Source organism: Trypanosoma melophagium, assembly GCF_022059095.1.
Source record: "Trypanosoma melophagium isolate St. Kilda chromosome Unknown ctg4segment1, whole genome shotgun sequence".
Lineage (NCBI taxonomy): Eukaryota > Euglenozoa > Kinetoplastea > Trypanosomatida > Trypanosomatidae > Trypanosoma > Trypanosoma melophagium.
In genome coordinates this window covers 694,756-706,352 of record NW_027125179.1, presented here as the reverse complement: position 1 = coordinate 706,352, position 11,597 = coordinate 694,756, and the positions used below count along the sequence as shown (strand labels likewise).

The 11,597-nt window shown below is 36.6% G+C and overlaps 3 protein-coding genes across 3 annotated transcripts; all 3 read left to right on the top strand.

Moving 5' to 3' along the window:
- Positions 1-2,444: 2,444 nt before the first annotated feature.
- Positions 2,445-5,786, top strand: LSM04_002917 (C2 domain; the record flags this gene model as incomplete). Its single annotated transcript, XM_067339196.1, has 1 exon — positions 2,445-5,786. One exon carries the CDS (start codon positions 2,445-2,447, stop codon positions 5,784-5,786), a length of 3,342 nt encoding a protein of 1,113 aa, XP_067187802.1.
- Positions 5,787-6,466: 680 nt separating this feature from the next.
- LSM04_006200 (Protein kinase domain) lies at positions 6,467-7,585 on the top strand (the record flags this gene model as incomplete). Its single annotated transcript, XM_067339195.1, has 1 exon — positions 6,467-7,585. One exon carries the CDS (start codon positions 6,467-6,469, stop codon positions 7,583-7,585), a length of 1,119 nt encoding a protein of 372 aa, XP_067187928.1.
- Positions 7,586-8,754: 1,169 nt separating this feature from the next.
- Positions 8,755-11,406, top strand: LSM04_007946 (DEAD/DEAH box helicase domain; the record flags this gene model as incomplete). The annotated part of the gene is made up of 1 exon (XM_067339193.1): positions 8,755-11,406. One exon carries the CDS (start codon positions 8,755-8,757, stop codon positions 11,404-11,406), a length of 2,652 nt encoding a protein of 883 aa, XP_067188008.1.
- Positions 11,407-11,597: the final 191 nt, after the last annotated feature.

Sequence of the window (11,597 nt, the reverse complement as noted above, 5' to 3'; positions counted from 1 at the left end):
TTTTATTCCTTCCTCCCACTTCCTTTTATGTTAGTTCAGGTACATATACGCATACTAACACGCATACATATATATAGATATATTTATATTTATTTGTTCACACCTCAAATAATCTGTAGAAACACGTTTTTACATAAAGGTACATGGAATTCCAGTTCCATCTTTTTTTTTTCTATCTACTGCTTCTTTTGCACTTCCCCCCTATTGGTGTGGACACCACCGGTCGTAATTACGGCATAAAGAGAGAAAGGAAGATGATGTGTGAGTCACAAATAGTCATTCCTACGTTATATAAGTGATCTTTTTTCTTTTTTGTTATTGTTTCTTTCTTTTTTGTTGTTTCTTTCCTTATTTTCTTTTTAGGTCTATTGAATTGTGGGGTGGTGGGGTTGATGATAGCTAGAGCTGTTAATGTATTTCTCGGGAGTTGCTATGCTTCTGCATTTTTTTTTTTTTTGCTATTGACGTAACCCTTTTTTTTTTCTTTACCTTTATTCGTTTTACACAGGAGGCGGAATTACAGTAGATGCAGGAGAAAAGAAAAGCTTCTGGAAAACGAAATAAATATGAGAAGTATAACAGATTTAAAGTAAACAGTCAAGAGTAAAAGCAAATCAAAAAAAAAAAACGGAATGCGCGATAGACGTTCATAAAGGAAAAATATGGGGAGATTTCAGTTAAAGAGTACTTCGTAGATGCTATCAGTGTATGAAAATAACGGAATGGTAATACGAAAAATAAAAAAAAACAATGATATATATATATATATATATATAGAATTCTGCAAGCATCTATGAATCCATCCTGTATGGTGGCTTGTCTTCTCTCTTCTTAGTTTTGAGGTTTTTTTTTCCTTGTCGATTGCGTTTGTCTTTTTTTTTTGCTTTTTTGTTCTTGGTGCGGTTTCCCCCTTTTTTTTTAATTTTCTTCTTTTTGACGCTCCTTCGGGTTCTTTTTTTTTTTAGGAATCTCTGAACGATCGTAATGAAGTGTTTTTTTTTGTTTGTTTGTTTTTTCCCCCCTATCATTCTCCACAGAAAAGGCTCTGCAATATCTACTTGTTTGCGTCTTTTTTTCGTGTTGCTTATTGTTGTACATTTACATTGTGGGGATGGAGTAGTGGGAGAGTGCTGGGGATTCGAATTTGATGGAGAGGATGAAACAGAAAACGTAGTAAAGAGAAAACAGGAAAAGGAAACAAAAAGAAGAGAACAGCAGTAACAAAAGAATATATTTCACTACTACTACTACTACTATGTCTCCCAGATTCCCCCTTTTTTTTTTTTTTGATTTTGTTTTTGTGTACTCCCTTTGTCGCCACACTTCTGTAAAGTATAGAAAAGTTTGGGGAATGCCATTCTAAAAATATATATATATATATATATATATATATATATATATATACAAATACAAAAAGATTATCTATGTCGATGTATGTGTAGGCGCATCGTGATGTATCACCGTATACTCCTATTTATTATGCGTTTGTCGAGTAAATGGAGTAAACAGCAGAGACTGATTCATTAAGAAAAGTGTAGGTGTGGGATTTGGTGTATATATATATATATAGGTGATATGTGTTTTCCTTTTATTCTTTTCTTTTTTCTCTTAGTTCTTTAATTCTTCCTATTTATAAGCCGATCACCTACGAGTCGTCGGGACGCAGAAGTAGTGAAATCAGAAAAGAAAATAAAGATGAGAGAACTGTAGAGAAGAAATAAATAAAATTCATTTTATTTATTTTTCTTCTTTCTTCTTTTTTTTCCATTATATTCTATGTTTTTGTATAATGGTACGGCTTGCTGCGGAAGCATTTTTAGTTGCTTTATTCCATGCTTCACATTATTTGCGTATTTTCATCTTTTTTTTCTTTTTGAGGAAGAATGAGAGGAATGAAAGAAGAAAAAAGGAACACTTGGACACATTTGGGGGACCCCGGAGTGTTTGTGAGACAGAGAGAATTCGATATCAAATAAATGTTTTTTTTGCCTTATCTTTTTCTCTCTATTTCTCTGTTACTACTATTATTATTTGCGTCGTTCCTAAATGTTTATGAGTCATAAAACTAAACAAAAACATGATTGTGTATTTTAAAAATGTGCTATCTCTTTTGTCTCGTTCTTTTTCTGTGACTATATATGCATTCGTGATTCTGTGGTTTTAAAGGGGAACTGATCTTTCGCATTGCTTCAATGAAGATAGTTTGTCATGACAAATTTTTTTTGTCGTATGTTTTGTTATATATATATATATATATATATATATATATATATATATATATATATACGTGTTTCTTTTTTTTTTACCTTTTATATGCCTTTTACTATTTTCTTTTCATATTTCTATACATATGAGTTGACCACCCCTATCTCTCTCTCTCTCTCTCTCTCTATATATATATATATATATATATATAACAGTACTCCACTCCATTAGAAGCATTCATGAGCACAGAGGCGGAGGCTGCGGTGCGGCCCATCACAGTTCTGTTGCCCCCCGGTGTGTACGGCACTACGCCCGCCGTGCCTGATGGATCTAACATCTCAACAACAACAACAATAACTCCCGCGGTCGACTCTGCGGTGTTGGCCTCATCATCATCATTATCGTATATGGATAGATTTGATAAACACCGGCGACTACGTCGTGCGATGGCGGCGAAGGAGGCAACACTTATGGAACTCACGCGGCTTCTTATGACGACCATGGAACCGCAGCAGAAAGTAAAAAAAGGCAATGCGACTGTAAACACAGATAAACATAGTGAGGAACCCTCACACGGTGGGACAGAAAAGAATATGCTGAATGCCACATCTACGCCTACTCCTGTTGTTGTTACTTCTATGGAGGCGGAATTGAAATATCTTCGAGAAGAGAATGAACGATTACGCCTGCACGAAGCCACCCGCGCAAAGGAACATGCGAGACTGGAAACACTTGTGTACGATCTTCGCAGAGAGTTGGCATCCACAGGAGAGACACTGCGTGAACAGAGCGCGGCGATGAAGTGTGTGAGCAAAGAGGTAGCACAAATGGGTCCGCACCGAATGATTAAAGCACAACGTGAACAGCGGGAAAAGAATACGTCTTCAGAAACTATTGGAGAAAATAGTAGTATGGTTGATTCATCTGAGTTACGATCGCTTCAAGAGAAAGTGAAGAGTCTTCAGTGTAGTCTAACAAAGGAACAGAAACGTCGTGAGCATTTTGAAAAACGATCTGCAGAGTTACAGGCAACAGCATTACGGTGGAAGTTGAGTGAATTACGCAGAACTGTAGAAGGTAAAAATGAAGATAAGGGTGATATTTTCTTCCAAAGAGCTACTGCTTCTGATAATAATAATAATAATGACGGTAGTGGGGAAGAAGAAAAAAGAATCACGAGAAAAGGAAGAGTCACTGGGTCTTTAGAAAAACTTGTAGGTACAAGTGGAAACTCTGTTATGAATACCATTCATTCCATAGAAGAAACGTACCGTAAGGCCCGTCGCACATGGATTTCTCAAGAAAAAGAATTTAAACGTTATATTCAAATACTTGAGTCTACGATGGCACAAATGGAACGAAATATGCCATCAGGAAAACTTAACACGGCAACACTTTTTAACGTAACGCTTAAACTAGTTTCTTGTGAAGGGTTATTGAATAGACGTAACAATGGTATAGGGTGCATTGACCCCTTTGTTGTACTTTACAGCCCAATTGGCGAAAAAGTTTTAGAGACAATCCCACGCGAAGATACTGATTCCCCACAGTTTAATGAAAGTGATGATATTGTGACGCTTAAAGTAGCCCAAGGCTCTCCTTGGTATGCTCTTCTTGAGGTTTACTCGCGAGGACTAAATAACGCGAGACTCTTCTTGGGCGAGGCTAAAATTCCAGTTGGATTGTTATTATCGGATGGAGTTACTATGGGGAAAGAACGACAACATGTGGTGAGGCTTCGCCCGCGAGATCGTGAAGCAGATGATGAGATTATACGTTCTTCACATCGTTTAGGACAGGTTGTGTTTAGAGTGGATGCAACTGTAGTGGATACTGCTGTTCTTAATAGGACTTGTCTACGTGCTGTACGGTTGGCAGGGCGTCTGATTTCTCCCAAGCAGGACGGTGAAGTGATTGGCTCGAGAGAAAATATATCGGAAATGATAAGAAGTTACACTCCTATTTCTCATTCTAATACTTTGACTATTCGAGTAGTAGGAGCGAAAGGTATTCTTCAACGTGAGACTGGAATACATTCTAACCCTTTTGTGGTTGTTTACGACCTTTCTGGTAAGAAAAAGTTATTGCGCACACCAGTGGTTATGGGAACAAGTAATCCTTCATGGGATAATTCTGATCAGTCAACTCTTACTCTGAGTACTGAAGTCCTATGTGAAGGTATTATCTTTCGTGTCTATGATTGTAACAGTGATGGAAAAGATGGTTTTCTTGGAGAAGCATATTTATCAATAGAAGAGATGTATTCTAGTAAGGAATGGCATGAACTAACTCTTCGTCCTCGCAAAGATGAGGTGTTAATGTATATTCGAGAACACCAGGACCGACTTGGTAAACTACTTATCCAGTGTTTACAGGAGAATAAAAGCAACAACAATTTAAATAATAATAATAATAATAATAATAATAATAATAATAATAATAATAATAATAATAATAATAATAATAATAATAAACCATATTCCACATTAAAACCAATTCGTAAAATCTTCGGGCCCACTGAATCATCCAAAATTGTTCAGGAAGAATCCATTGTAACGGACGGTAATAATATATTACATCCTTTACCAATTCAAATATATGTTGAAGCTTGTAAAGGTCTTCAGAGTTACTATGGAGAAGGGAAAGTATGTGTGCGTGTTGTAGTACCAAATTCTACATCTTTTATAACACCTCTTGTGCCCTGTACATCTAATCCATTCTGGAATCAAACTGAGGGTTCTACAGTAGCAATGTTGCATCCACTACAACCTGGAGTTATTGAATTTCATGTTATTGAAAAAGGTAACCAATCAAGAGAGAATGAGCATCCACTTGGTTATGCCCAGTTTTCTATTCTGGATCTTTTCCGTGGAGGGTTTGGTAAGAAGGAACTAGAACTTACTGCATATCCACATACGACAGAAATACCAGTTCGTGAAAATGCCATTAGCTTTGGTAGTGTAGTAATTTCCTTTTTACTCCTCAGTTTATCTTCTGAACAACCTTATTCCATCAGTACAAAATCATTTTCTGGACCGCAACAGGTGTGTGCCACTAGAAATATTGACTCAAGTGAAAATAATGGGAAAAAGGAAAAAAGGGAAGGCGAAGAAAAAGAGGAGGAAAATAAAGTTTTGAAGGAAACTTTAGGGAAAGATACGCAAGTTAACACGTCTCCAACTTCATTACAAATCCGTATTTATGTGAAGGAAGGTCATAATCTTTTAGACTGTGACCACTCCATGTTTAATGTGTTAGGATTAACAAATCCACGGGTTTTGGTGTGGGTTGGACCTGACCATGTCTATACAGTTTCTGAAAAACACAATACGGTAAACCCCAAATGGACCCAAGAGGAAGGTGAAGTTCTTATTTGTGCTCAATCAACTCATATTATTAGATTTGAGTTACAGGATGTAGATGTGGCGGGATTTGATTCGATGGGTTGTGCTACAATTCACGCCTCTGAAATTATCGCATCACCTGGGGAGCATAATTTACCGGTGATCTTAGATGGAAAACAGTACGGTACATTGGATGTTGTTTTTACAGTCAATGACAATAACGCTAATGAAAACTGATTCAACTTTACTCTTCCGCTTTCCCTTAAAAAAAAAAAACGAATAAGAGAAAGAGAGTAAGAAAAAAAAAAGAGATAGATTACTGCTCTTTTCTCTTTTTTTTTCTTTATGAGGGGATTTCATAGATGCTCTAGGGTCCTCTCTTGCTACCCAAAGTAACGATCCTTTTTTTTCGCCCTCACATATGTGAATAGTTCTAGTGTTTTTCTTCTTGCATAGAGGTCACTGTCGCTATCAATATATAAATAGAAAGAGATAGATATATAGAGAGGGAAGAAGAGTGCGTCATAACGGGGCCTACAAGTGAAATAGTGAGGATAAAAAACATTGTATGGTAAAATGGAAAGAGGGGTTTGTAGTTGTGTTTTTCTTTTGTTGTTATTGCTGCAATGAATTTTTCTCATATAGATATTTCGCTTGTCGTTATTATTATTATTATTATTATTATTATTATTATTATTATTATTAATTATTTCCACTCTTGGTTCTGCTTACTTACACTTGCTATTCTTTCCAAGTGTTGATATATACATTTCTCTTTAGCTTCTTTTTTTTCATTACTCTCCCACATTGTTCTGTTACAGCAGCGGTTGTGGACTCGGTAAGAAAGCAGTTCTCTTTCGGACACTTTCTCTTCCTTTCCTTTCCTTTTCTTTTCTTTCCTCTCTGCAGATCTGAGTATGGCCGGTCTGAAGATCAATCTAGAGGAGCTGGAGAGCGATGATGACGGCACTGCAAGAATAGCCCACGATGAGCTTCACCTTGGCGAACTCACAGTTTCTTCCGAGGGACTCACAACGTCTATGGGTTACAAATACGGACTTTCACCTGAGGATTTAGTAGTTAGTGCTACTGGTTTTTTGGGTCAGGGCAGTAGTGGATCTGTTCGACGAGCAACACATCTCAAGACTGGAAAGACTATAGCCTTGAAAGAGATAAAGATTACAGGTCAGGTGCATTTGCAGGAAATAAGAAGGGAATTAGAAACACTTCACCGCGATTGTAGTACTTCACCTTATTTGGTGGAATTCTACGGTGCTTTCTGTCATGAGGGTTCTGTTTTTATAGCTATGGAGTGTATGGATGGTAGTTTGGACAACGTCATTAATCCTGTTCCTTTAGAGGTACTGGTAAGTATCACACGTAGTATTCTTCATGGACTTTGTTATTTACACAAAAAGCGACATCTTATTCACCGGGATTTAAAGCCTAGTAATCTTCTTTACAGTTATGATGGACGTATAAAAATATCGGATTTTGGTGTGAGTTCCTCATTAGAATGTACCCGTGGAAATGCGCATAGTTTTGTTGGGACATTAGTTTACATGAGTCCTGAGAGATTAAAAGGCGAGGCCTACTCACTCTCAGTTGATATATGGTCTCTTGGTCTTGTTATTGCTGAACTTGCACTAGGAAGATCTCCTTTTAAGGATAGTTTAGCTCGTAATAATAGTTCAACTGAAGCTTGTTTTTGGATACTACTACAACATCTTTCTAGTGATGATCCGGTAATTACTATTCCACCAACCATGGATGCATTACTGGCCGATTTAATTTCTAGATGTATTCAAAAAGATAAGGAGAAACGTGCTACATGTGAAGAATTACTACAACATCCATTTATTACCCAACAAGATGAAAAAGATGATAGACGTCTTATTCAAGAGTGGCTTTCTACAATGAAAACGAAAAAAGAAAGTACCTCCCCAACTAATGGGTCTAGCAAACCTACAATGTCAACATCAATATCTGAGGCACCATTAAATCTCGATGATGAGCTTCACAAACTGATTCAGTGAGTAAATAAATACCCTCTTCCTTTACATCGAAACGAAACAGAAAAAACAGAATAAAATAAAGCAAATATGAAAGAAGAGAGAAAAGGGGAGAAAGAAAGTAAATGAGAAGAATGATGAGAAGAAAAAAGGAGAATGAAAAAAAAATACAAGGACCAAAGACGAAATTTGTAACGAATTGAAATGAAAGAAAAAAAAGCAAAGGGATAATAATTATAATAATGATGAATGACGTTTCATCACTGAGGAGTAGTAAAGGTTTATGAGAAGACTGGCCACGTGGAACTCCCATTATCTTAACTTTTTCCTCTTCTTGACAAGAGAGAAAGAAAAAGATGGGAGGTGATACAGTCACTCCTCTCATACTCCTTTTTTTTTTTACCAACTTTCCTTTATTACTATTATTCTACCGGCTTCTGGTTGCGTTACTGATCTTTTGATCTTTTTTTTTTTTTGTTTGTTTTGTTTACTCACGTTGACAAGCCTACTCTTCTTTTTTTCTTCTTTGTTTATTCACTTTTTTTGTTTTCTTTTTTTTCTTCGTCTGCGATTCTTTCTTTGTGTTTGAACGAGGTTGTGATACTATTTCGTTCCGAGGGTCTATCATTCTCTCTTTTTCTTTCTTTCCTTCTCCTTCTTCTCTTCTGAAAAAAGGAGTTGGGCGAGAACATGGTATACTTGTACGATAGGGGGATAAAGGTGCCAAGTGATATTTGGTTTTTCTTTTCCATTTTTCTCTCTTCTTCGGTTTGTTTTCTTTTCTTAAATTCAATGAAAGTTTGACTTTTGTTATTATTAGTAATTATTACAAATTACGATAATAGTAATAATAATAGTTATTATTACAATGATGGTGATGATAATGGAAGTGTTATATATCTCTACTTGCCCGTTTTACTGTAACGAGTTTCTTTTTCTTAGAAGTTATGGACTCCGCCTCCTCCCCCTTGTTAAATGAGAGACTATGAATAAGATCATATTTTTTTTTTGTATGTATCTGTGGTGTAATTTTTGTTTTTCCTCTTTTTTCTCTTTTTTTACGTTACTATAGAGAAAAATAAGGAAGGAGAGACCTCTGTAACTCTTTCCGTTTCTTTTTGTAACAGAGCTGAGGGAGTGTAAAGGCATACATATATATATATATATATATATATATATATACAATAATAATAATGAATTTAGATGAGATACGCAAAGCACAACAGGCTTCACGTGATGCCTATTTGCGCAAACAAGCGTTAAAGCGAGAAAAGGCCGCCTCTGCTGTACTACAAGAGAAACTTGCAGAAATTGAGGCTGGTGTTATACCACAATCTTTAACGGAGATTGAATTGTTAACGAAACGTGCAAAGGAAGTACAAGTTGCATCACAGTTGCAACATACAGCACAAATGCGGCAGGAACGCATTGATCAGGATGGTCCTATAGTAAAACATCAATCTGAACAAGAGCTTGATGTTGTTATCCAGCCTGATAAATCAGAAATTTTACTTCAAGAAGGAGTACCAGGTTTTAACGAAGAAAATCATAATTATGTGGCAATGGATAAGTCTGTAATAGATGAACGTATCGAAAGGCATGCATTTGTTGAAGAAAAAACAGAGGATCAAATTAAACAAGAACGAGCAGAAGCATTACAAAATCAACAATCTCGTCTTCAAGAACAAAGACGTTCACTTCCCATTTTTCAAACACGAGATACACTTCTGAAACTTATAAGAAATAATCCTGTTGTAGTTATTGTAGGAGAAACAGGTTCTGGTAAAACTACACAGTTACTTCAATATCTATATGAGGAAGGTTTTCATGAAAATGTACTCCCATTAGATAAAGAAAATCCTATAAACGAAACCAATTCCAAAAATAAAGATACTATAAAGGATGAAACTCCCATAAAACGACTTATTTGTACTCAACCTAGACGTATTGCAGCAATGAGCGTTGCAGAACGTGTAGCACAAGAGATGGGAACACGCTGTGGTAGTATTGCTGGATACAAAGTACGTTTCGATGATCATTCAGGGCCGTTAACTCGTGTTCTTTTTGTAACAGATGGTATGATGTTGAAGGAACTTGTTAATGATCCAGATCTTCACAGTGTCGCTGCTATTATGGTAGATGAAGCCCATGAACGTTCCCTCAATACAGATATTCTTCTTGGTTTATTAAAAGATATTATAAGACGTAATAAACAGTTACGGGTAATTGTCGCTAGCGCGACTATTAATGCAGATAAATTTAGTAACTTTTTCAACGGTGCTCCTGTTTTTACAGTAAGTGGACGTACATTTCCTGTTGAGGTCTCATACCTCACAGAGCCAGTAGCCGATTATGTAAAAGCCAGTGCAGAATCTGTTCTTTTGCTACATGCCACTAAACCTCTTCCAGGAGATATACTTGTGTTTTTACCAGGACAAGATGATATTGAAAACTGTGCGGCAGCTATTCGTGAAGGTATAGCAAACGCAGGAGGACAATTACGTCCGTTACTTGTATTACCTATCTATTCTTCTCTTCCACCGTGGGAGCAGAAACGTATTTATGAAGCTCCTCCACCAAATACTAGAAAAGTTGTTATTGCAACAAATATTGCAGAAACATCTATTACTATTGATGGAGTTGTTTATGTAGTAGATTGTGGTTTATGTAAGCAAGATTATTATAATCATCGAGCTATGGTAGAGGAGTTACGAGTATTACCAATTTCTCAAGCTAGTGCTACACAAAGGGCAGGACGAGCAGGTCGAACCCAAAAAGGTGATTGTTACCGATTATATACAGCTTATACTTTTAGAAATGAATTTCCACAAGAAACAGTTCCAGAAATTTTACGCTGCTCTATGAGTTCTGTTGTTTTACAACTTAAAGCACTTGGTATAAATAATTTACTACAATTTGAATTTATTGATCCTCCTTCTACAGCCTCATTAGAACGAGCTCTAGATCATTTATATCTTCTTGGAGCTATGAAACCAGATGGACGTTTAACACTTACAGGTCGACGTATGGCGGAATTTCCAATGGATCCATCATTAAGTAAATGTATTATTCGTGCAAATTCATTAGGTTGTCTACGACATATGTGTATAGCAGTTGCTATGCTTACACTTGATTCTATTTTTGTGCATATACGTGATTCAAAAGAACGTATTGCTATGTTAAGTGCGAGAGATAAACTCTTTTCTGCGGGAAATGGTGATGTTGTAGGATATGTACGACTTATGGAAGAATGGTTACGCGCTGGACCTTTAATGCAAGAGTTTTGTCAAACTCATTCTGTAAACGCCAAATCACTTCTTCGGGCTCGAGATGTATTAGATCAAATACTTAAGACATGTGAACGTATTGGTTTTGAATTACCTAGTCAAACAGAAGATGTTTCACTCTCTCTTGAGAGTTTTACAAGGGCGTTACTTTCAGGTTTTTTTATGAATGTCTCAAAACTAAATATTGACCGACGAACGTATTTGATAGTTCGTCCAATAGATTCCACTATCGGTCGTAGTAACACTAACAGTATGAATTCCGCTTTGAATAGTGAAGAAGTGGCAAGTGCAGAATTACATCCATCTAGTTATCTCTTCCGTTCAGGTATGGCACAACAGGAGGATAAGACGAAGGATGATGCGATTCATTCATGTGCACCAGTTTTACGAGAGAGACCACAACTTGTTGTTTTCACGCAGTTACGTTGTACAACAAAGCGGTATATGATGCATGTAACAGCTATTTCATCTGCAGAATGGGTACTTTCGTCAGCACCTGGAAATTACTTTACAAAGGAAGAGTTGGAGGCGAATCTGCGAAAGCGGGCGCATGATTAATGAATGAAATAGAAAAGGAAAAGGAGAAGAACAGAAAAAAAAAGAAAGAGAGAGGAGTGGGAAAGTAAATGAGGAAGTGGGTCCCTTATTCTTAGTAGTGATGTGGATATTCTCGTATTCGTTTTCTTTATTCATTCCTTTTTTGATTCCCCCCCCCCCCCCCCCTCCAACTGTATTATCCTTTTTTTATT